The sequence below is a fragment of the Pyrus communis genome, chromosome 15 (genome assembly GCF_041283825.1).
Source record: "Pyrus communis isolate YQ-2024b chromosome 15, ASM4128382v1, whole genome shotgun sequence".
In the NCBI taxonomy this organism is placed as follows: Eukaryota; Viridiplantae; Streptophyta; class Magnoliopsida; order Rosales; family Rosaceae; genus Pyrus; species Pyrus communis.
The window spans coordinates 8,311,592-8,332,908 of NC_142579.1; the positions used below are offsets into that span (position 1 = coordinate 8,311,592).

At 36.5% G+C, this 21,317-nt stretch overlaps 2 protein-coding genes across 3 annotated transcripts; both read left to right on the forward strand.

Annotated features, from left to right (window-relative positions):
* The first annotated feature begins 8,116 nt into the window (after positions 1–8,116).
* Positions 8,117–11,882, forward strand: LOC137739011 (beta-1,3-galactosyltransferase 7). Of its 2 annotated transcripts, none has more exons than XM_088686840.1 (11): positions 8,117–8,330; positions 8,469–8,571; positions 8,662–8,717; positions 8,864–9,075; positions 9,169–9,232; positions 10,030–10,102; positions 10,195–10,315; positions 10,399–10,486; positions 10,594–10,719; positions 11,192–11,301; positions 11,481–11,882. In XM_088686840.1, exons 1-11 carry the CDS (start codon positions 8,239–8,241, stop codon positions 11,627–11,629), a joined length of 1,194 nt encoding a protein of 397 aa, XP_088542966.1. In that variant the 5' UTR covers positions 8,117–8,238; the 3' UTR covers positions 11,630–11,882. The 2 variants fall into 2 exon arrangements, with proteins under 2 accessions (XP_088542966.1, XP_088542967.1); XM_088686841.1 differs by having other exon boundaries at positions 8,125–8,330; positions 8,472–8,571.
* Positions 11,883–13,154: 1,272 nt separating this feature from the next.
* On the forward strand, positions 13,155–17,188 carry LOC137748601 (vacuolar protein sorting-associated protein 9A-like). The gene is made up of 5 exons (XM_068488772.2): positions 13,155–13,502; positions 13,691–13,838; positions 13,994–14,164; positions 15,422–15,601; positions 15,784–17,188. The coding sequence occupies exons 1-5, from the start codon at positions 13,411–13,413 to the stop codon at positions 16,621–16,623; spliced, it is 1,431 nt and encodes a 476-aa protein (XP_068344873.2). The 5' UTR covers positions 13,155–13,410; the 3' UTR covers positions 16,624–17,188.
* The last annotated feature ends 4,129 nt before the right edge of the window (positions 17,189–21,317 follow it).

The following is a 21,317-nucleotide window of genomic DNA, read 5'->3' on the forward strand; positions in this document are numbered from 1 at the left end:
TGGAAGATACGGTTCACCGTGCCTCGTCTGTTGCATTTGAATTTCTAAACCTTGCTATTGCTCCTTCTCTGATTTCTGGGGCTTTCACCTCAACATCGTTGGAGCCTTCTCCTTCGGCTTCGTGGTCCCCATCGCCTTCTAGCATTATCGAGGCTTTGATGGTGCATGGTCTCCGATGGGTGGATCAATGAGTTTGGGTATGGTGGCTCATGATTCTTTTTGTTCTCTAGTTGGTGAGAATGCCAGGAGAGGCTTTCCTTCCTCATCTCTAGTTTTTGAAGCCCATGCTGCTCCGCTTGCGATGGAAACGACCATTACCAATAACTTCCATTCAGTGGTTTTCGAATCTAGTTGCAAGGAACTTGTCACAAAACTGGTTGGAGTTGCTTCTGGTTGTAGTTGGTCCATATTTCCCATCATTTGCCAAATCAAGAATCTCTCTCATCGGTTCACTTACCTTAAATGGAGTGAAGCGAATTCTGCAGTCGACTGGGTTGCATCTCATTGTAAAAGAGGGATGTGTCTGGATGTCTGGATCGCTAGACCCCCATCCTTTCTCGTCCACATTATATCCATTGACAATCTTTTGTGTCCTCATTAGTCTTGTCAACTATTGGGATAGAGCGTGGCCTATGGGTTAGACTGAGGCTACACTTCTTGTCTCTTTACAACCCATTTCTCACGCCTCTAGTCCCCTTTATCTTTCAACAGTTTCTCTTGTTTTATGGCTACTGTTTTGGCCTCTTTTATTGTTCTCTTGTTGGTTTGCCCTTTGGGGTTGGAGTGTTGCCTACCTCCTCTATGTGTTCCATATGGGTTTCCACCCTCTTTTATATGATCTTTCTCGTTCTCGACCAAAAAAATAAAAGACAACCCCTATAATTATTCTTTTTATTTTGTTGGATATGGAGTGTTTTCACAAAAATTGGATCACAACATTTCCAATTTTCGTTCCAAATTTTCAAAATCAAATCGCATCAGATCACAGTTTCAAATTCATAGTTTTCAACATATTCAAAATTTTCAAATTGGAGTAATCTCGAAAATTTGAAAACATAATTTGGAAAATCATATATTTGAAGTTTTTGAATATTCTCTAACTTGTTCGTACATTATTTTGACCACTCTTTTAAGTTGTCAAATGTTTTAAGCCTTTACATCTAAACTACTATAATTTTATGACTAACATGCACTTGGTCGTCATAGGTCCTCAAAATGAGGACCTTAGGAGAGCCTGACTTTTGTTTTTTAAAAGAAAAACAATGAACAAATTGTATCCAAAACTAATAATAAAAGGGTTAATTAAACTAACACCTCCTCAAGTTTATTGTAATTTCACAAAACCCCCACACGCTTGAAACATAACACTAACACCCCTTGAGGTTTAAGTTCACTTTCACATAACCCCTTCAGGACAAATTTCACCTCATTATTAATTATACTTTAAAAAAAATGAAAAATCCTTTGAATAAATAGAATTAAAATCTTACATGAAACAATATAAAAAAGAAAAAAAATAAAAAATAAAAAATAAATATCATTTGTTGATGCATAAAATCAGTGAAGACTTTGGAACAACATAAAGTGTCAAGTTTGTGACCTTCGCTTAGTTGCTCCGGTCACTAGTAAGGATAAATATGTAAAGAGATAGAGATAGGGAAGCAAACACAAGATGTACGTGGTTCACCCTAAGTTTGGCTACGTCCACGGAGTAGAGTTCTCATTAATAGTGAAGGGTTTACACAAATACATAGGTTTAAACACAATCATCATTAGTGAGTTCTAATGACTAGTTGAAGTACAATAATGACATTAGGGATTCATTGTAGGAGTGGTCTTCTTTTATAGTTGACGAGAGTCTCCAGCTTTTGTCCACGGTCGATGTGAGACTCTATGAACTTTATTCTGAAGTTGACATGTGTCGTGCTATGATTGGTCTCCTGGTTGGAGGGAAACTCTTGTGCTTTGGTAGGGTGCTTCAGCATGAACTTCTCAGTGGATCCTTGAAGGTATGAAGTTGACCAGTGCTTTGTAGTTTCGGGATTAGTCAAGTATGGTACAAACGATGCTTCCTTAAGTTCCCAAGTGAGGAAAGCTTTTCAGTTGGGGAATTGAAAAATCCAAGTCACTGAGTAATCACGAAACTTCTGAGTACCAAAGTGTAGTAGCATATAGTAGGAGTTGCCCAAGTTTCCAAGTGAAGAGTATAGTCGAAGGAGGTGGCTTGAAATTCTTGAGTCATTAGAAAAAAATACTTAAAAAATTCTCACCTCCTTTTTTTTTTTTTTTTTTTTTTTTAAGTGTAGCCCAAGTATGTATATTTTTTTCTTAAGCCCAATTCCTTCTTTCTTTTTGGTGAGAAAAGAAAATGTGGTTAAAACCTTTTCCTTTGTGTACATACCTTGAATGGTTGAAGCTTTTTCCTTTGGGCACATATTTAAGTGGTTGAAGCTTTTTGATTGAAACTTTGTAGGTGAAGCTTTTTCCTTTGGGCACATAGCTTGAGTGGTTGAAGCTTGTAGGTGAAGCTTTTTTGTTGAAACTTTGTAACTTTTTTGAACCACATAAATAGATTTTGCTTCCACACTCTTGAGCTAGAGTGTGGAAGGCTTTTTGAATTTTTTGTTGAAGCTTTTAGTTGAAGTTTTTTTGTACCACATAAATAGATTTTGCACCACATAAATAGATTTTGCTTCCACAGTCTTGAGTAAGAGTGTGGAAGGCTTTTTGATTTTTTTGTAGTTAGGCAAAGTGTGAAGCTTCCTCATTTCAAGGTGTGGGAGGCTTCCTCCCTCAATGTGTGTGAAGGCTTTTTCCTTTCAAGGGTGTGGGAAGCTTCCTCCCTTCCAAGTGTGGGAAGCTTTCTCCCTTTAAAGTGTGGGAAGCATTCGTCCCTCAAAATGTGAGAAGCTCCCCCCCTTCAAGTGTGTGGGAAGCTTTCTCCCTTGGGTGTGGGAAGCTCTCTCCCTTCAAGGGTGTGGGAAGCTTCCTCCCTTCAAAGTGTGGGAAGCTTCCTTCCCTCAAAATGTAGGAAGCTATCTCCCTTGGGTGTGGGAAGCTCTCTCCCTTCAAGGGTGTGAGAAGCTCAACCTTTCAAAGTGTGGGAAGCTTCCTCCCTTCAAGGGTGTGGGAAGCTCTACCCTTCAAAGTGTGGGAAGCATTTTATAGGACTCCATAAATTAATTTTGCTTCCACACTCTTGAGCAAGAGTGTGGAAGGCAATCTACATGTTGTAGTTATCTCTTATATGTTGAAGTTTTGTTGGCCTTCTCCACATGTCATAATTAATAATTAATTAATTGCTCAATTAATAAATAACAATTAATTAAATAATTATTAATTAATTAATTTCAGATTGTTTTTTTGGCAAAAGTTTTTTTTTTTTTTTTTTTGAACTAGGGACAAGAAAATGTAGGAGTGACCAAATATATAGATTTTGCTTCCACACTTGAGCAAGAGTGTGGAAGGCAATCTACAAGTTGTTGTAGTTGAAAGTTTGGAGGAACCATATAAATAGATTTTGCTTCCCCGCTCTTGAGTAAGAGTGTGGAAGGCATTCTACATGTTTTAGTTGTTAGAGGTTTGTTAAACTATATAATACGATTTTGCTTCCACACTCTTAAGCAAGAGTGTAGAAGACAATTTACATGTTGTAGCTGTTGAAGGTTTGTTGTATAATACCATTCTGCTTCCACACTTTTGAGCAAGAGTGTAGAAGGCAATCTACATATTGTAGCTATTGAAGGTAGTTGAACCATATAATACGATTTTGCTTCCACACTCTTAAGCAAGAGTGTGGAAGGCTTTGTTGAGTTTGTATATGCCTTTTCCGAGTTGTAAGGCTTGAAAATTTTCGATTGCTTATGAATGCTAAGAATCCACAGGTGTAGGATGTACTATTCTTCCTTAGTTGGTGAAAAGAAGGTAAGTTCTTTCATCATCAGTTTGGTGAGAAGAGTGGTGAGTTGCTGAGGCAAAAATATTTATTAAAGTACTAGTTGTATCTTCCACCACCTGGTTGGTGATAAAAAGGTGAGTTCCGTCATCACCTAGTTAGTAAGAAGGATGGTGAGTTGCCGAGGCAAAAATGTTTATTAAAGTATTAGTTGTATCTTTTACCACCTGGTTGGTGAAACGAATGTGAGTTCCTTCATCACCTAGTTGGTAAGAAGAGTGACACGTTGCCAAATCTCAACACTGTTTATTAGAGTACTGGTTGTTCTCTTCATCACCTGGTTGGTGATACGAATGTGAGTTCCTTTATAACCTGGTTAATAAGAAGAGTGACAAGTTGCTGAAACTCAAAATTATTTCTTAGAGTACCAGTTGTACTCTTCATCACCTAGTTGGTGATACAAAGATGAGTGCCTTCATCACCTGGTTAGTGGAAAGAGTGGCAAGTTGTCGAAAAATAGTAGAGTATGGGTTGTACTCTTCATCACTTGGTTGGTGATACGAATATGAGTTCCTTCATCACCTAGTTGGTGAGAATAAGGGCAAGTTGCCGAGGTACATTGTAGCAAGTGCCTAATAGCAAAATGCATGTTGACACTCATTCAAAGCTCAGTTGGCTTATGTATGAATGTGTTGAAATGTATGTTATTTATGTTGATTGACATAAGTGATGCTTATGAATGTTTTGTTATGCATGAAGGAATCCATTGTTTGGATATGTGAACAATGTTGGTTATAACACTTAGTTTCACTTATTTTATATCAAATACGCATATTGAAGCTCTCAGTTAGAGTATAGAGGTAGGTTAGTGTAGACCAAGTGTTCCAATGCTATGAATGTAAAAGACTCAGACGAAGTTGTTTGAATTCCCTCTTCATTAAATATTTGCCAAATGACTTGTGTTACAAAGGATCTCAAACAGTTGAAGGTCAAAACATTTATAATGCGTATGCCTTCTTGTAAAAACATTTCCTTCAACACCTAACCCCCTCCTATTTTGAAAGAGTGAGGCTTGACCCCATGGTCATAATAGTTGAAGGTACATTCACCCTGGTTGTCTTGATACGAACCTTTATCCCTTTTGTCGTAATGAGCTTATTAAGAGTAAAAATCCTCTATCTTGCCAAGAGATGAATACGTTTGGTGACTTAGTAGGTTGCTACATGAGGCAGGAAATGATGCAATGGGTGTCTGGATAGCCAAAACTTTCTCACTTAGTAGAACTTGACTTCTACTCCCTACTTGTTGATATGTGTTAATCATATGAAGGTTCCATTGGTATGTCATTGCCTCGGTAAAAGCATGATTGTAAGCTTGTATCATCACCTTAGAGTAAGTTTTCCAAGTGTTAACATTTATCATGTACTTGAAGAAGCAATCATGCATGCCTACCATGAAGGCTCTGAGTGCTGTTTTATCATTTGCCTCTGCGCAACGAGAGTATTCGTGATTGAAGCGACCAACATATTCACTCAATGGCTCATTCAACTTTTGACAAATGGTGTATAACTCATCAGCAAAGTGTAAGCGATCAACTTGGAAGATGTTTTGAGCCACGAAAAGTCTTCTTAGCTCAATGAAAGAATCCACAGTATTAGGTTGAAGCCGACAATACCAATTGAGAGCTCTACCAGAGAGAGTTGAAGGGAATATAAGACATTGTTCCTCATCATTGTGTCTTCGGTATGCCATGGTAGATTCAAAGACGTGGATATGCTCAATTGGATCTTCCTTCCCAATATATGATTGTAAGCCAAGCTTATGTTTAATTTTTCCTTGTAGAGAGGTGCAAAAGATCCTCATTGTTAGAGGGCCTAGCCTTGGCTGATTCCAGTCAGGTATGTTGGCCTGATGCTCGGCCTTTAACCTGTTCACTTCTTCAAGGAACTGCAAGATAAAAGGGTCTTAAGTAGAGTTAGGCATCATTAAAACGTTTCTTCGTAAGTTTCCCTCATCATTTGGAAGTAGGGAAGTTTGATCATTAAATAACCTTCGATTCATCCACTCCTTTTGTGAGACGGTGCATCTCTCCACTTCTCATGCTTTGGGTCGAAGTAGTTGGGTTGAGAGAAGTCTCGTGTTGATCAACACATTGATGGGTAGTTTGCTCCTCATTAGGAATATCCATGTTGAAGATTGGTGACCCATCACGTTGGGGGGCACATAGGTGATGGTTCCCATCCACATAGGCGATGGGTTTGTGAAATTGAATATGCCTAGCCTCTCGGAGCATCTCGAAGAGTTTCTCATACTATTCTTGGAGGATCTCATTCTTCATTGCTATCTTATTGTTCTGAGCCTCAAGCTCTTAGACCTTAGCCAGAAGAGCAAACTTCTTTCTTTCCTTCCTTCGCTGTCTCACACTAGGAACGAGAGGGGTGTCGTTCTACATGTTGTGACTTCCTTCGCTTCCCATGTTGGAGAGAGATGCATGATCAAAGAAGAGTGTATAAACAATGGAAACTAGCTTAACAAAGCTGGGGAGAGTAGTAATAAGTGTCGTTCCCACAAACGGCGCCAAATGTTGATGCACAAAATCAGTGAAGACTTTGGAACAACGTAAAGTGTCAAGGTTGTGACCTTCGCTCAGTTGATCCAGTCACTAGTGATGATAAATACGTAAAGAGATAGGAAATCAAACACAACATGTACATGGTTGACCCTAAGTTTGGCTACGTCCACAGAGTAGAGGAGTTCTCATTAATAGTGAAGGGTTTATACAAATACATAGGTTCAAGCGTAATCATCGTTAGTGAGTTCGAATGACTAGCTTAAGTACAATAATGACATTAGGGATTCATTGTAAGAGTGGTCTTCTTTTATATTTGAAGAGAGTCTCCAACCTTTGTCCGTGGTCGATGTAGGACTCTATGAACTTTATTTTGAAGTTGACATTATGTCGTGCTATGATTGGCCTCCTGGTTAGAGGGAAACTCTTGTGCTCGGCAGGGTGCCTCAGCATGAACCCCTCAGTGGATCCTTGAAGGTATGAAGTTAACCGATGCTTGGTTGTTTCGGGATTGGTCAAGTATGGTACAAACATCGTTATCTTTCTTCCTCTACCATGGACTCGGATCTTCTTCGGAATAAATAAGTTCAAGGTTTCTAACGACAACTTGCATTTTGTGAGGAAGATTATAGGGAATTCGACAGTTTTCATATTTTTTTTTTATGGCAGAGATTGACGCCAAGCTTGTGGAGAGGCTGATTGATCGAAAAATCGAGATGAAGGAGCAGCTTCTTGTGAGCCCTAAAGGGAGGAGGTGAAACATGTTAAGAATCCATGATGTTGTGGTAGTGAATGTGGAGGGGAGGCCCTAAACCCTATATTGATTTTTAAAAAAGGTTATATATATTTTTTTAAAGTAATTAAAAATAAGGGCAAATTTGTCTTTAAGAAAATATTTTAAGGTGATGTCAACTCCAAAGGGTTATGTGAAAGTAAATTAGAACATCAATGGGTGTTACTACTATGTTTCAAACGTGAATGAGTTTTGTGAAAACACGATAATCCTGAGGGGGTGTTAGTGTAATTAACCCAATAATTAAATACAAAAGTTGATTACAAGGTGTTTGATGATTAGATAACTTTAAAAATATCAGAATATTTCTAAAGTTCTTTTAACAATATAAGTTCGGAAAAACTTCGAATCGAAAAATCGGAATTTGCAGAATCTCAATGCATTTCAATTTCTGTCTAATTTTTCGTAGATATTTGAATTCGAAATTTACAGATTCAAAAATTGTACTTAAGGAATCGAAAATACCATTCCAACTTGCAGCCCTAATCAAATACAATTGTTCTTGTTTATTAAGAAAAATCACTATCGCTTTTCTTGTCAAAAACAAAACCAAAAGTAGTTGTTTGTTATTCAACCTTTCGAAATGAGGCAGGCCACGGTGGCTGTTTGATTCAGCCGCTTCAGAAGAAGCCAAAAAAGGGGTGGGTACGGGACGTAACGCATCCGAGTTAAAAAAAAGGATCCTTGAATCTTGACCGGTGGCGTAACTGGCGCGGAGAGACGACGACTTGAGACGAACGCCAGCAATGGCCAAACAAGCAGACACGAATTCGCATAAATTTGCAAAAAGTCGTTGCCAAACTTTATATTTTATTGGCTGCCCGAAGATTCAAGCGTACAAATGGACCCCAACGGGTCTAAAATTCAAAAGAAAATTCAAACCTGTTTCTCTTTCGAAATTCCACCTATAAATTCTCACCGTCTCTCTCATTCACAATCAGCTTCGTCACCACTTCCTCTCTAAAAACGCAAAGAGAAGAAATGAAGAGCCGAAGCTCCAAGAAGATCTCCGCAACATGGATTCCCATCTTCTGCATCCCTGCTTTCCTTCTGGGGATGCTTATCACCGGCAGGTAACATTTCCAGCTTACCCAAGTTATGGGTTTTTGTTCAATTGCAATCTCTCTCTCTCTCTCTCTCTCTCTCTCTCTCTCTCCCTCTCTAGCTTTTAGTGCTGAAACGAATTATGGGTTTTGGATTTTTGATGGTAGCAGAATGTGGGCAGCACCTGAATCCAACGGTCAGCTAATTTCGATTCGTCGCCAAGAGCAAGAGCTTCAAATCGTCTCCGAAGATTGGGCAACTAAGAAGATGGTCATTTTAATTAATTGCTCTTTAATTACATACCCTTTTGGTTAAAATTTGACTATTCTTTAAGAACAGATTTGTTTCTATTTATAGAAGCATGGACATGATAAGAATGTGATGGACGAAATCTACAAAACCCATGAATCAATTCAGTGAGTGCAAACACTTGAGCTCTTGTTTTTTTTTTTTTTTTTTTTTTCTTGGACTAGGGATATTTTGTTTTTGTTGGGGTTGTATGAATTTGTACTTTGTACTGAAAATTTGGCTACTTTCTTGTGACTTTTGCGGGGCGTGCCAGATCTCTAGACAAGCAGATGGCGTCGATTCAGATGGAATTGGCGGCAGCTCGGAGTTCACAGGAGATGGGGGACTCCGGTGGCTCCACCTCCAACTCGCAGTTGTCCAAGGACAATTCGACGAGAAAGAAAGCGTTTATTGTTATTGGAATTAATACTGCCTTTAGTAGTAGAAGGAGGCGAGATTCAGTTAGAGAGACTTGGATGCCTCAAGGTACTATAAGCTATTTATTCTACTTTATAAGTGTAAACAAGATCTTTTGTTTCTGTGGGCCTGCTTGCTGAATATGTCTGAATTGTTCGCCAGGGGAAAAGCTACTGCAGTTGGAGCGCGAGAAGGGGATAGTTATCCGTTTTATGATTGGCCACAGGTATGGAAAAGTTACATTTAGATCATCAAATTACAGCCTATGAAGTGAAATTTGATGAGGCAATTTTGACATATGCATGTGCTCGTCTCCCATGAAATTTGATACTTCTACTTCATAGATAGTAGAATATTGTTTGAATAAGGCAGTACTCCTCTAACATGGCTAAGTAATTAAGTGAATTTATTCATATAGTTGCTCTGTGGTGTGGTAAAATGTCCGGTAACAATAAACTGCTCATTTAGCAGTAACACGTTCTGCAGCACATGCCACCCTTACTTTAATTTTAAGTCATAACTTAGAAATTTAGGCATGCAGCTTAGTTCACACTTGTTCTTTTGGTAACCTAAAACATTTTTATTGACCAAAAAAGAAAACAAACTAAAACATTTTACCACATTTAATATGATCTACTCGTAGCTCATTTTTGTGGGTTGGTTCTGCATCGGACGTTCCTCTTACTTCAGTTTTTATCAACATTCAAGATATTGAGACTTGCAACTTAGTTCTTCATTTTTTTATTTTTGCTAATGTTATCGTATACTGGTTGCTGTGTGTCCTACTGGTAATGTTGGGCCTCATATTGTGTCTAACCATTCTGATGTAACAATGACGTGCCAATTTTTTTCTTGTGCGAAAAGAATGAATATGGAGGATAAAGGATAAATTATATGTACGAACAGATGCCATAGCATTCCTATTTCTTCTAACCATAGTACACAACGCTAGGATACTTTATTGGATGGTGTTCTGTTTTCTTTCTGAAACTGACCTGAGTGGTATCTGCCTCATTCGTACAGTGCAACATCCAACAGCATTTTAGATAGAGCCATTGATTCAGAAGATGCTCAACATAATGATTTCCTCAGGCTGGTAAGAGAACGGACATAAAATTTTGTATATGTGTAACTACTGTTAAGACAATTCAGTAAGGAATTCGGTCTCATTCTTGTTTTGCACTTTAGGAACATGTTGAAGGTTATCATGAATTGTCTGCCAAAACGAAAATTTTCTTCACCACAGCAGTTGCACAATGGGATGCTGATTTTTATGTCAAGGTGGATGATGATGTACATGTCAATTTAGGTATGCACCGCTGCTGCATTTCTTTATCTCTAACTATTACAATTTGTTACCAAGGATGAGTGCCTTGCATGCTTTGCTTGCAGGTATGCTAGCTACAACTCTTGCCCGTCACCGTTCAAAACCTAGAGTCTACATTGGGTGTATGAAATCTGGACCTGTTCTTGCCCAAAAGTAATTGTCCTGATGCATTTATAACAATGAGAGATAATGTTACTCTTCAAGTTATATGGGCCTTCAGGGAGGAGATATTGATCTTTTTATGTTTCTTTACTCTCTAGGAATGTGAAGTACCATGAACCAGAGTATTGGAAGTTTGGAGAGGAGGGAAACAAATACTTCCGGCATGCAACTGGACAGATTTATGCAATCTCAAGGGATCTTGCTACATATGTCTCCATTAACCAGTAAGGATACATCAGTTCATCTTTTCTATTTCTTCAAATATAAGTAATATTAACCTTGTCTGTTACTACATTTAGCTTCTTGTACTAGATTTTGAGACTTGACATATTTGTGTTGGAGATAGGAAATGCATTGTATGGTTGACCTGCGTCAGCAAAAATACTCTAAAATAGAAAATAAAAGAAAAACAAGTCTGGATTTGTCTTTAACCTTTAAAAAATGTTTTGTCAAGGGTATGAAATTGCAAAAATATGAGAATTGATACCTCAGATATGGATCTGAATCAAATTAATGGCCTGAAAGCAGCGGTGTTGTCAGTTCTCACCCCCTGCAGGTCTAAACGGGATTAATTCATGGGTTCATGTTTAATAAAATCTGCAAGTTTTTAAGGTGGTAACCATGGTTTTAAAATTTTCACGTGTTACTTTTTGCAAGACATGATAGAGTTCTGGGACATCCTGTTTTTTATTGCAGGCCCATATTGCATAAGTATGCCAATGAAGACGTGTCGCTTGGTTCGTGGTTTATTGGTCTTGAAGTCGAACACATTAATGAACGCAATATGTGCTGTCGTACTCCACCAGGTACTGTTTTTTGAAACAAATATGTTATTAGTGAAGGTTTTGCATCCAAATCCAAGGAGAAAAAAACAAAGAAATGCAGTTTGGTATTAGCAATGGCATTTGGTGCATGTTTGCAACGTATAAATTTCATAATTTTGTCCATTGCTGAGGTATTTATAGTTTAGTTGAATGGTCTGCAGATTGTGAGTGGAAGGCACAGGCAGGTAATATGTGTATTGCTTCATTTGATTGGAGCTGCAGTGGTATCTGCAAGTCGGTGGAAAGGATTAAATCTGTTCATGAGAAGTGTGGTGAAGGTGATGCAGCTGTTTGGAGTTCGTTATTCTAAATCGGAGCACGTTGTATCAAGTGTAGCCCACAATCTTCTTGTGGTGAAGGGGATGCAGCTGTTTGGATACTTCTGATTGTAAATATGTGTGGAGGGTAAAGGGGTATTTATACAAATTGAGTTAGGATCGAATTGTTTTCTTCTGATGTGGGAGTCAGTTGTAGCCCGAGCAGAAGCAGTAACATTTTCAATTGATGTTGTATTGTATCCTTCCATTTGTGTAATACAAAACACAGAAAATATACTCCCCTCATCCCAATCCCTTCACTTCCTACTCACATCATCTTAGCCACCAAATTCTCCATCCAAACAGACCCTATAATACTCAACATGTGTCAAGAGATACCTTAGACCTTGTAATTTCTATTGTCATGATGAGTAAGTGTACTAAATTTGCAGACCAAACGAGGTGTCATCAATACGAAATTAACATGTTAATCAACACTTAAGTAATAGTCAACTATCAACTTTCATATCATGTAGTTTACAAAAATTAGTTTATAAATTTAGTCTCTCTATAGTGCCATGATCGGTCCGTACGTCCTTCTTTAGGAGATTTTTTCCAAGTGTGATTTCTATGTTATGTATGGCCGTGCCTAAGGGCATATCGGTTGAAGTAGATTCTTCTTTTTGATCAATGCATTACCTGTTATGATTTAAGTCTTGTAAAGGGCCATGAATAATCATCTCGCCTTCGGTTTTTAGACTTTGTTTTCTCTTTTATTTTTTAAATTAAAATTCGTTTACTAATTACTTTTCCTTTTCAAAGAAATAAAAGTTGAGAAATACAAATAAACTATTTTTCGGAGACGATTTATTTTTATTTTTTATAGATGTTAGATTAGCTAATGACATGATTTAACTTACGCCGTCATATAGGAACTCAACACATTTCCATTATTATGGTAAATGGCCACTTGCAAACGTAGACGGTTGATTGGTATTATTGCTTGACAAAATGAAATTAAAATAAAGTGAAGATTGAAAAAAATTACCAAAAATAAAAATAAACACAAAATATAGAACGCGCACAATTTCCAATCCTTGGGTTAAAACCTAAAATTTTTAATCCAGAAAAAGTTTTTCTCCAATCCTTCTAGATTAAATTTTTAGCTCGAGATTATTGAAGAATGAATTTAGGATAATTTTTTCCTTAAAGTAACTTCAAAAAAAATATATATTATGTAGATTATCCAAATTAAATTTAATAAATATTTTAACTTAAAAATGTTTAGATTCTGATAAATATTAAAAAATTATTAAACTGATACCATGAAACTCGTAGAACACTAAGAAACAATATGAAACACAAAAAATAAATTTTTTAATTACTTTAGCCATTAGATTTGAATTTGACCTGTTAGAATTTTTTTTTTTTTTTTTTTAAGCTTTGGATTTGATCATATTAAATATTAACACTTGAATTCAATAAATTTATAAATATATAATTAAAAAATCCCGAACAACTAAATTTGTCCTAAAAATAAATTCTGATTTAAAATTCATATTTAGCGTAAATTAAGGTAAATTTAGAACTTAAAATCTAAGTTTTGTCATCCTCCGTTGGAGTATGTGTGAGAGCTGAAGATTTACGAAGTTAACTTTTTGGTTAATTAACTTTGGGTATTATGTTCTTTTGTCTGATAAATCAATTCCTGCATCGGCTCCATCGCAAATGAACTAGCAATTGGCTTTCCCAAGTAAAAGCACTCTGCTCTCCAGCTCTCTTTCTCTCATCATCGCCGCTGAGCGGAGATTTCGGAGCCATCGGACGGCAGATAATGGAGAACACCGACGTGTTCTTAGGACTGCAGGACTTTCTGGAACGCTTGCGTCAACCGTCGGCCACCGATTTCGTCAAGTCTATAAAAAGGTGAAACGAATTTTGGATTCCGATTGTTCATTTCACGCTTTGTTTGTGTAGTGATAATCTCTAATTCCAGTAGTTGAGAATTTGAGTGTTAGCAAAGATGGTTGATGTTTATTTTGTTTTTACTGAATTGGATTGGATTGGGTTGGATTGGATTGATTTGGATTGAATTGGATTGGACTGGATTGCAGCTTCATAGTGTCGTTTTCGAACAATGCTCCTGATCCGGAGAGGGACAGCGCCGCAGTGCAGGACTTCTTTGCCCGGATGGAAATTGATTTCAGGGCTCATCCACTTTGGGCTGGCTGTTCAGAGGAGGAGCTCGACGGCGCCGGCGAAGTGAGTTTCAACTTTGAGCTTGAATTTGACATTGAATTTTGTCCCGTTTTGTTTGATTTTACAAATCCAACATATTGCATTTAAGTTTGGCTAACTATAAAATGTTTTGGTTATTAATTGGTAATTTTTCTTTTGTGGCTTTCTGTTATATGTAGGGGCTGGAGAAGTATGTTATGACGAAGTTATTTCCTCGCGTATTTGCTTCACTTCCAGATGATGTGAAACTCGATGAGCAACTGTATGAGAAGATGGCTTTAGTACAACAGTTTATTCGGCCGGAAAATTTGGACATTAAGCCCACCTTTCAAAATGAGACTTCATGGCTGGTGAGTAGAGGACTACCCATATGAAATATGTATTAATGAAGTGTCTTTGTATACTCATGACATTGATATATAGTACATATATCACATAGGGGTAATTTGTTTGAGGTCACAAAATCTTTTAGCATTAGGGTTGAATCAATCAAACATTTTATGCTTTAAAGAGAGGTTAATGAAGAGAAATTTTAGCATGTGGTATTCGCCCTGGAGATTGTTTTTATTGAATATAGTTCGCGAGGAGAATTGGGTTCAATTTATACTAGAAAATAAAATGACGATTGACCTATGCCGAAATATGAAATTATTTATTGACCTAAACCAAATTTCCTATATCAGATATGCATAAATGAAGTACATTCATATAAACATGGGCATGGATCTCAATCGAGATGTATTGATTTGCATATGAGCCATCTATATTTGTTAATAGGTCCTTGTTTAAGTGCCTTTTTAGGGAAAACTTATGTCCCACAAAAATAATTTTATAATTTCCGCCTTTCATAATGATTGCAGTATGGAATTTAACAATGAACCAATGAATGCACGAAAAAGTTTAGTACGATCCGATTGTTGAGCACATGTTGACAGTTATTAAAAAGGAAATAATCAGGATATTAGGGGGCTTGCCATTTTCACTTCCCCTTTACAGTTCCTCCTAGATGAGTGAACTCACTGTCTTTTCATGTTTGGGGTAATTAATGTGTCTTAATTTCTCTAATTTGTAATTCAACTTTGTTTTCCTTAGGGCCATTTGATAACCATTTAATATTTTTTTGCTGGAGATTTAGGTAAAGCATATGTGAGAAATAGGAATTGAGAAGGATGTAGGGAGGTGGTGGGAGGGAGGAGGGAGAAACGAAAGAGATTATATGAAAACTATAACTTGACCGTAAAAAACAACTTAATATTATCTTCCCTTTTTTTTCTTCTTTTTTTTTTTTTTTTTTTTTTTTTTTTGTAGTTTTCAATTTGTGTGTTACTCCATACACATTTCTTCAACCACCCTTTTTTCGCCCTTCTTCATTCCTCCTTTCTCTGACATTCTTTTTGCTCCATGTATAGCACCAAAATGAAAACTAAAAACTGAAATGAAATGGTTATCAAATGGCCCTTAGGTTTTATTGTTTTCATGAGAATGCACATGGGACATTGTTGAATCATAATCTATTGTTTCTGAATCCTGTGTACTTCGACTTAATTATTTGTTGCATACCTCTCAATAATCCTTACCATGGATTATTTTTGCTTCTATCTTTGCAGCTTGCACAAAAAGAACTGCAAAAGATCAATATGTACAAGGCACCGAGGGATAAGCTTGTGTGCATCCTTAATTGTTGCAAGGTTATTAATAACTTGCTCATGAAAGCTTCTGTTGCTTCCAATGAGAATCCCCCTGGAGCTGATGAATTTCTTCCTGTCCTAATTTATGTTACGTTAAAGGTAAGACTAACTTTTATAATGGCTTGAATTATTTGGTTAAACATTTAATTGGTTAAACATTTACTTTTGATTCAGTACGTATGATCTTCTGTTCTAAATAAATCGTTGAATTATTATCCCTCTAGAAGGCAACATAGTATGTCAGGTTTACAAAGTTTCTTTTTTGTATTGATGCGGTGCAGGCAAACCCTCCACAACTGCACTTAAATTTATTGTATATACAAAGGTACAGGCGACAGTCTCGATTAGTTGGTGAAGCATCCTATTTTTTCACAAACATGCTCTCCGTTGAATCCTTCATCTCAAATATTGATGCAAACGCCATTTCAATGGATGAATCTGAGTATGACAAGAACATGGAAACTGCTCGAGCACTTCTTTCTGGACTTTCAGCTGATCTGGACGGTCAGTATTCTCAAAAAGGTCAATTTGCAGGATATGGACATAGATCAGAATCATTGGAAACCAGACATCAACATCCGAATGCCAACATGGACCCAGTGGCACAATCCAGATCTTCTGAAACAAACTCCCGAGGGAAGAAGATACCCAATGAAAAAGATAACTCACCCTTTTCAAAAATTCCATCCCTTTCGGATTTGGAGAATAAGGGTGCAACGATCCTCGTAACCAATGATCAGGAGAACCAGGTTTTCCGGGAGTATCCATACTTGTTTGCGAATGCTGGTGACCTAACCATCAATGATGTAGAAGACCTTCTTAATAATTACAAGCAACTTGCATTCAAATATGTTTGTCTTTCTAAAGGGTTAGGCGTTACTGCTCCATCTCTTCCTTCTTACAATTCGCATACAGAGTTCCACCAGCATACTGAAACAGCAAAGCAACAGGAACTCTCTAGAGCTATAGAGCCGAATGATGAGACATCAAATGACACTGATACAATGGATGATGCTTTAAAGAAAGAGCCCCTTACTGATGATCAAATTTTGGAATCCAGATTGTCACAGGATCAAGAAGTTTCACCACAGAGTGGTACACATGAGGAGTACTCTCAATAGCAGCTCTACCAGGACATGTATTTTGCAGGAGTATGTTTTCCAGTGCAATCACCACCATCAGGGCTCCATTTCTCCTCTTTGCTGGCGCAGATGGAATATCGTCGTGGTTGGAAACGAGCGCTGTCATTTGTCCATTCTCGCCTCGTACTGGTCAAGATTTTAGGTAGAAGTGAGGAGCTTGGACTTTGAGTTTGGGAATGCGTCAAATTGCATTTGTATGAAGATGGAAAATATATACAACTCTCAGGAATCGGGGTGCAACAGTGTATGCTTGCGGGCACTCGTAATCTTACGCATGTAGCAGTACAATGATCCTGAGCCACGCTGCCCTGCTGGAGACAATCAAATGAGATTTTCACCGTAGTTGCACCTTGCTATCCGTCATTAACTTGCAGAAATGTATGTTCTAACTTTGAAATATTTTTTGCAATTTACTATTATCCACGGTTAAATAGGCTGCTGTAGGAGTTTAGTGTATGATGGAGTAGTATTTGACTGTGGCTTGATATTGTAGTTTGTCCACAACGGAAAAAAATAATTTTGAGTTAAACTTTCTAATTTTCAATGCTGGTGAAAAATGTTAATCATGTGACAGAAGTACTCTTTAACATTCCGAGTCGAAATAAGTTTTGAATTCAGTGTAATGTCCGACGACGCCATCGTCTCTGGCTGGCATGCCGTGCTACGGTGTGACTGTCTTGTGGGATGATCGTAGTCGTTGATGCATGTGGGGCCCACCACACGTCAACAGCTAGGAACTGTTTATGCGTGTTTTGGCGATTGATCGTTGCAACTGTATTGGCATGCCGTGCTACGGTGTGAGTATCTTCTAGGATGATTGTAGCCGTCGATGCATGTGGGGCCCACCACATGTCAACAGCTAGGAACTGTTTATGCGTGTTTTGACGATTGACCGTAGCAAATGTATTCAATATTCCGAGTTGGAATAAGTTTGAATTTCCTGCCTTAGATGACAATGTAGTGTGACTGTTTGACAGTTTGATAATTTGTCATTTTGGCATCGATGCCGACATTATGAATACGATGTGGCATACAAACAAATGCAAGAACGCCGACTCTCGTCTCGTCTGGGTGACTGGGTCTGGTGGACGTGTTTCTGGGCCATCACTCAGTCGAATGCACAAAGTCAGGCGTCAAAACCGAATACCTTGAAAAATTGTACCAATTAATTACTGTTATTGTAGGTAAATTACATATATCCCTCCCCCTTTGAAACCAAACAGACAGCAATTAGGAAAGTTCAGATGTAAGATGTAATCTAATCGTATTTTTCACGTGCTGGTGTTGTGCCAAATCCCAATAGAAGGCCCTACATATTGACTTACCACTAGACAATGCAAAGGAACTAAACCATTTGAAAAGAGCTATATATACCTGAGACAACATTATGTATATGTGTGTGTGTGTATTTAATAATTTACAAGTGTAGAGGTTTAATCAGTTATTATGGTTCGACACCCTTACTTATATCATTATATTTGCATTTGGAAGGAACGCAACAAAATTTTGGCGTTGTTGCCGAAGACTAATTTTAATCTAATGTGTCGAGCCATAAGAATTGATTGGATCTCAACAAATTACTAATTTTATGTGAACCCTAACTAAACAATGAGAATAACCAGTTTAATTTGGTTTTTGACTTGATAACTAAAATAACTTTAAAATACAAGAAAAGGTAAAGATGAATAATAGATTGATTTAGAAATGATGGGAATGGGACTAGGGATATTGATTTCATCCATAAATTTGTTACTTGAATTACAGTCGTATGTCTTGTATATGGATTTGTATATTGGTTTTTTGTAAGAAGAAGAAGATATTAAGTAGATATCTTGGAATTAGAAAATGCATGAACTTAGAAGATTGTATCTCTAATAGTTTAAAAAATATATAATGAATATAAAAAAAAAATTAAAAGTGGAGAAAAAATAATATTGGACTTAACATAATAACAATGTTAGTTTTTGGACCCAAATCTATTCTTTTTAATTAATGAGAAGGGAAGATTTAAATTTGAGACACTTTTCAATGACGTGAAGTACAACTACACTAAGAGATAATATAAGGAGAAATTCTTCAACTATAATACCGACATGTGCGAGTGTTATGGTTTAGTATTTGCTCATGTTATAATATGTGTTTATTTATCAATAATATATCTCAAATATAAACTTGATGTCCACTCATTTTATACAACTTAAAGCTACTAGCATGATAATCCCTCTTCATTTGTAAGTTGAACGGCTTAGCAAGTTCGATACTTAATTATGATTCACCTCGTATGTGACTTAACTATTATATAAAAACAATAATATTACAACACTTGAAAGTAACACACCAATAATATTTCCAAGATATGTGTTATACGATCATACATCTTTTCGAGGACATTATTGAAGATAACACACCAATTCCTTGTTACTTTCCTTTTGTATATTGTCCGTTGGCGTTCTTGTCATGCCTTCCCTTCAATAATGTTCGAGAGGAAGTAGAAACCATTCAGATCATAACATATAATACTTTGATGTCGATGTTTCTAAAGGACATATAAAAATATAACTTGAGTTAGTGATATCCAGGACAACCAGCAAACACAAACAAAAGCTTCCAAACCCTACTAAATACTAATAGGGTAGAGAGAGAAACTTTTATGAAATGAATTTACCGTTACTGTAACATCTCATATCAATAATATTATATTATATATAAATTTTTCTTCATACAACATAATATTATTAGATCGAGACGCCATGTTTTTCTCTCCGGACGTCGATTTCGGGATCTAGATGTGATCATCTTATGCAATTTGACCTGTCTGATTTCTCAATAGCCAGGCAGGCCAACTGAAAGTGGATCACCCTCCCTTCTTGTGCTTCACACCCCACTACAAAAGTTATAAAATATTACACAATATTTCAATATTTTGAGACAACCTTCAATTATACTGAATATTTCAAACGGGGGTCCAAGAATCTTCATATTATAAAGATTAATGTCACGTAGTTTTGAATATATTTATGTATTTATATCCTTTGTCATTGCATTTGGCCATTTACCTTTTTCCTGTTCTTTATACGTGTATATTTCATTGGCTTCTACCCATTTCTAAAGCCTTGTACTTTCTACAACACTTGCAAATGAGGGGTCCTTCCTTGCTCTTTGGTTCTTATAATATAAATCATGGTCCAGCTTGTTTCTTCATATTTTTTTTTTTGTATAGATCTTATATATAACATTGTTGATTTGGTCCTTATAAATCGTATTAACTTTAAAGTGGGATAGAGGAAGTTGTATATTGATGGTTTTTTCATATCTATAATAAGAGTTCGACTTTTGTCTCCTATGTTTTTCGTAGAATAAAAAATTTGAATGTTGATGAAATTGTAGCAGATAATAGACAACCAACTTCTATACCCAAAGCTTCAAAGATTTTGCTCTGATCTGATCCCACATAGACAATAATGGAAACCCTTTAAATTATGTAAAATCCTAATTATTGATAAATGTTATACAGTCTAGAATATCGTGTTATCTAATATTTTTTATACTTAACGAGGAAAGGAGATTCGAGCTTGATAATTTTAACATGTAATGCACTAGTATTAAGTCCTTAATTAACCGACCAAAAATCTTCGTTGAAAAACAAAATCAAAGTCGATTTTCTTAAGGCAATGTCAATGGTGATTGGTGATTGGTGATAGATAAGCATAATTGAGAATTGATGCGATGAACCTCTTTTTACAAGTGATATGGTCCCTGCAGTCCTACTACACTACTACACACCAAACACATAATAATGTCATGCATCTTAGGCCAAAGTGCCAACCAAGGGAGCTTGTTTGTTAAGATATGATAGAATTAGTGTACCAAATGCACCCTTCATGTGCCTCCCACGTTCTGTGGTGCATGGTTTGTCTGCTGAGATGTATGCAGCTCCTGCTTCTATTTCAGGTTTTCCCTGCACCTGATATGCATGTGCTTCAATTTTAAATCCCAAATGTTCAGCCAACCCAAACTCTCATACAATACAAAATGGATTGTGAAAACGAAGAAATATTATTAGCCTTGAGTGATACGAAAAATGAATGTTTAAGATTTAAAATAAAAGATTTAAAAGTCGTGGAAATTAAATCTAACAGCTAATTAAACAACTGATAATACTAAGTGCCATGTAACATTGAAGTCACACCTGCAATATGAGAATAAGATTTTATTTATTCTTATGTTGCTATAACTATTGAAATAGTTTAGGATTCACTTCTTTTCATATACCATACTAGCTAGTTAGTAGATATAGACTTAACTAAGTTGGTTAGAGATTCTACATTTAAGCTAAAATTATCCTTGCCGTTGTTTAGCTGAATTTATAATTAATGTAAATTATCTTATTGTTTGTCATATAATATATCAGTTAGATGGATGTACGTTTAAAAAAATCAGGTTATACATGTTTGACAAATTGACACTAATCTAACTTACTTATCTTTACATTATCAAATTGTATAATTTTTAAATTTAAGATACTAGTTAATTATAGCCTACTAATTTTTTGTTGAGTATTTGGTTTACCGCAATTGCTTGAATTCTCTTTAGCTGGCAGCTGGAGTTTTGACGAGTTTAATATTTTTAGATACCTTAAGTGAGCTTATCCTATGACAGATGATGCTCGTGAT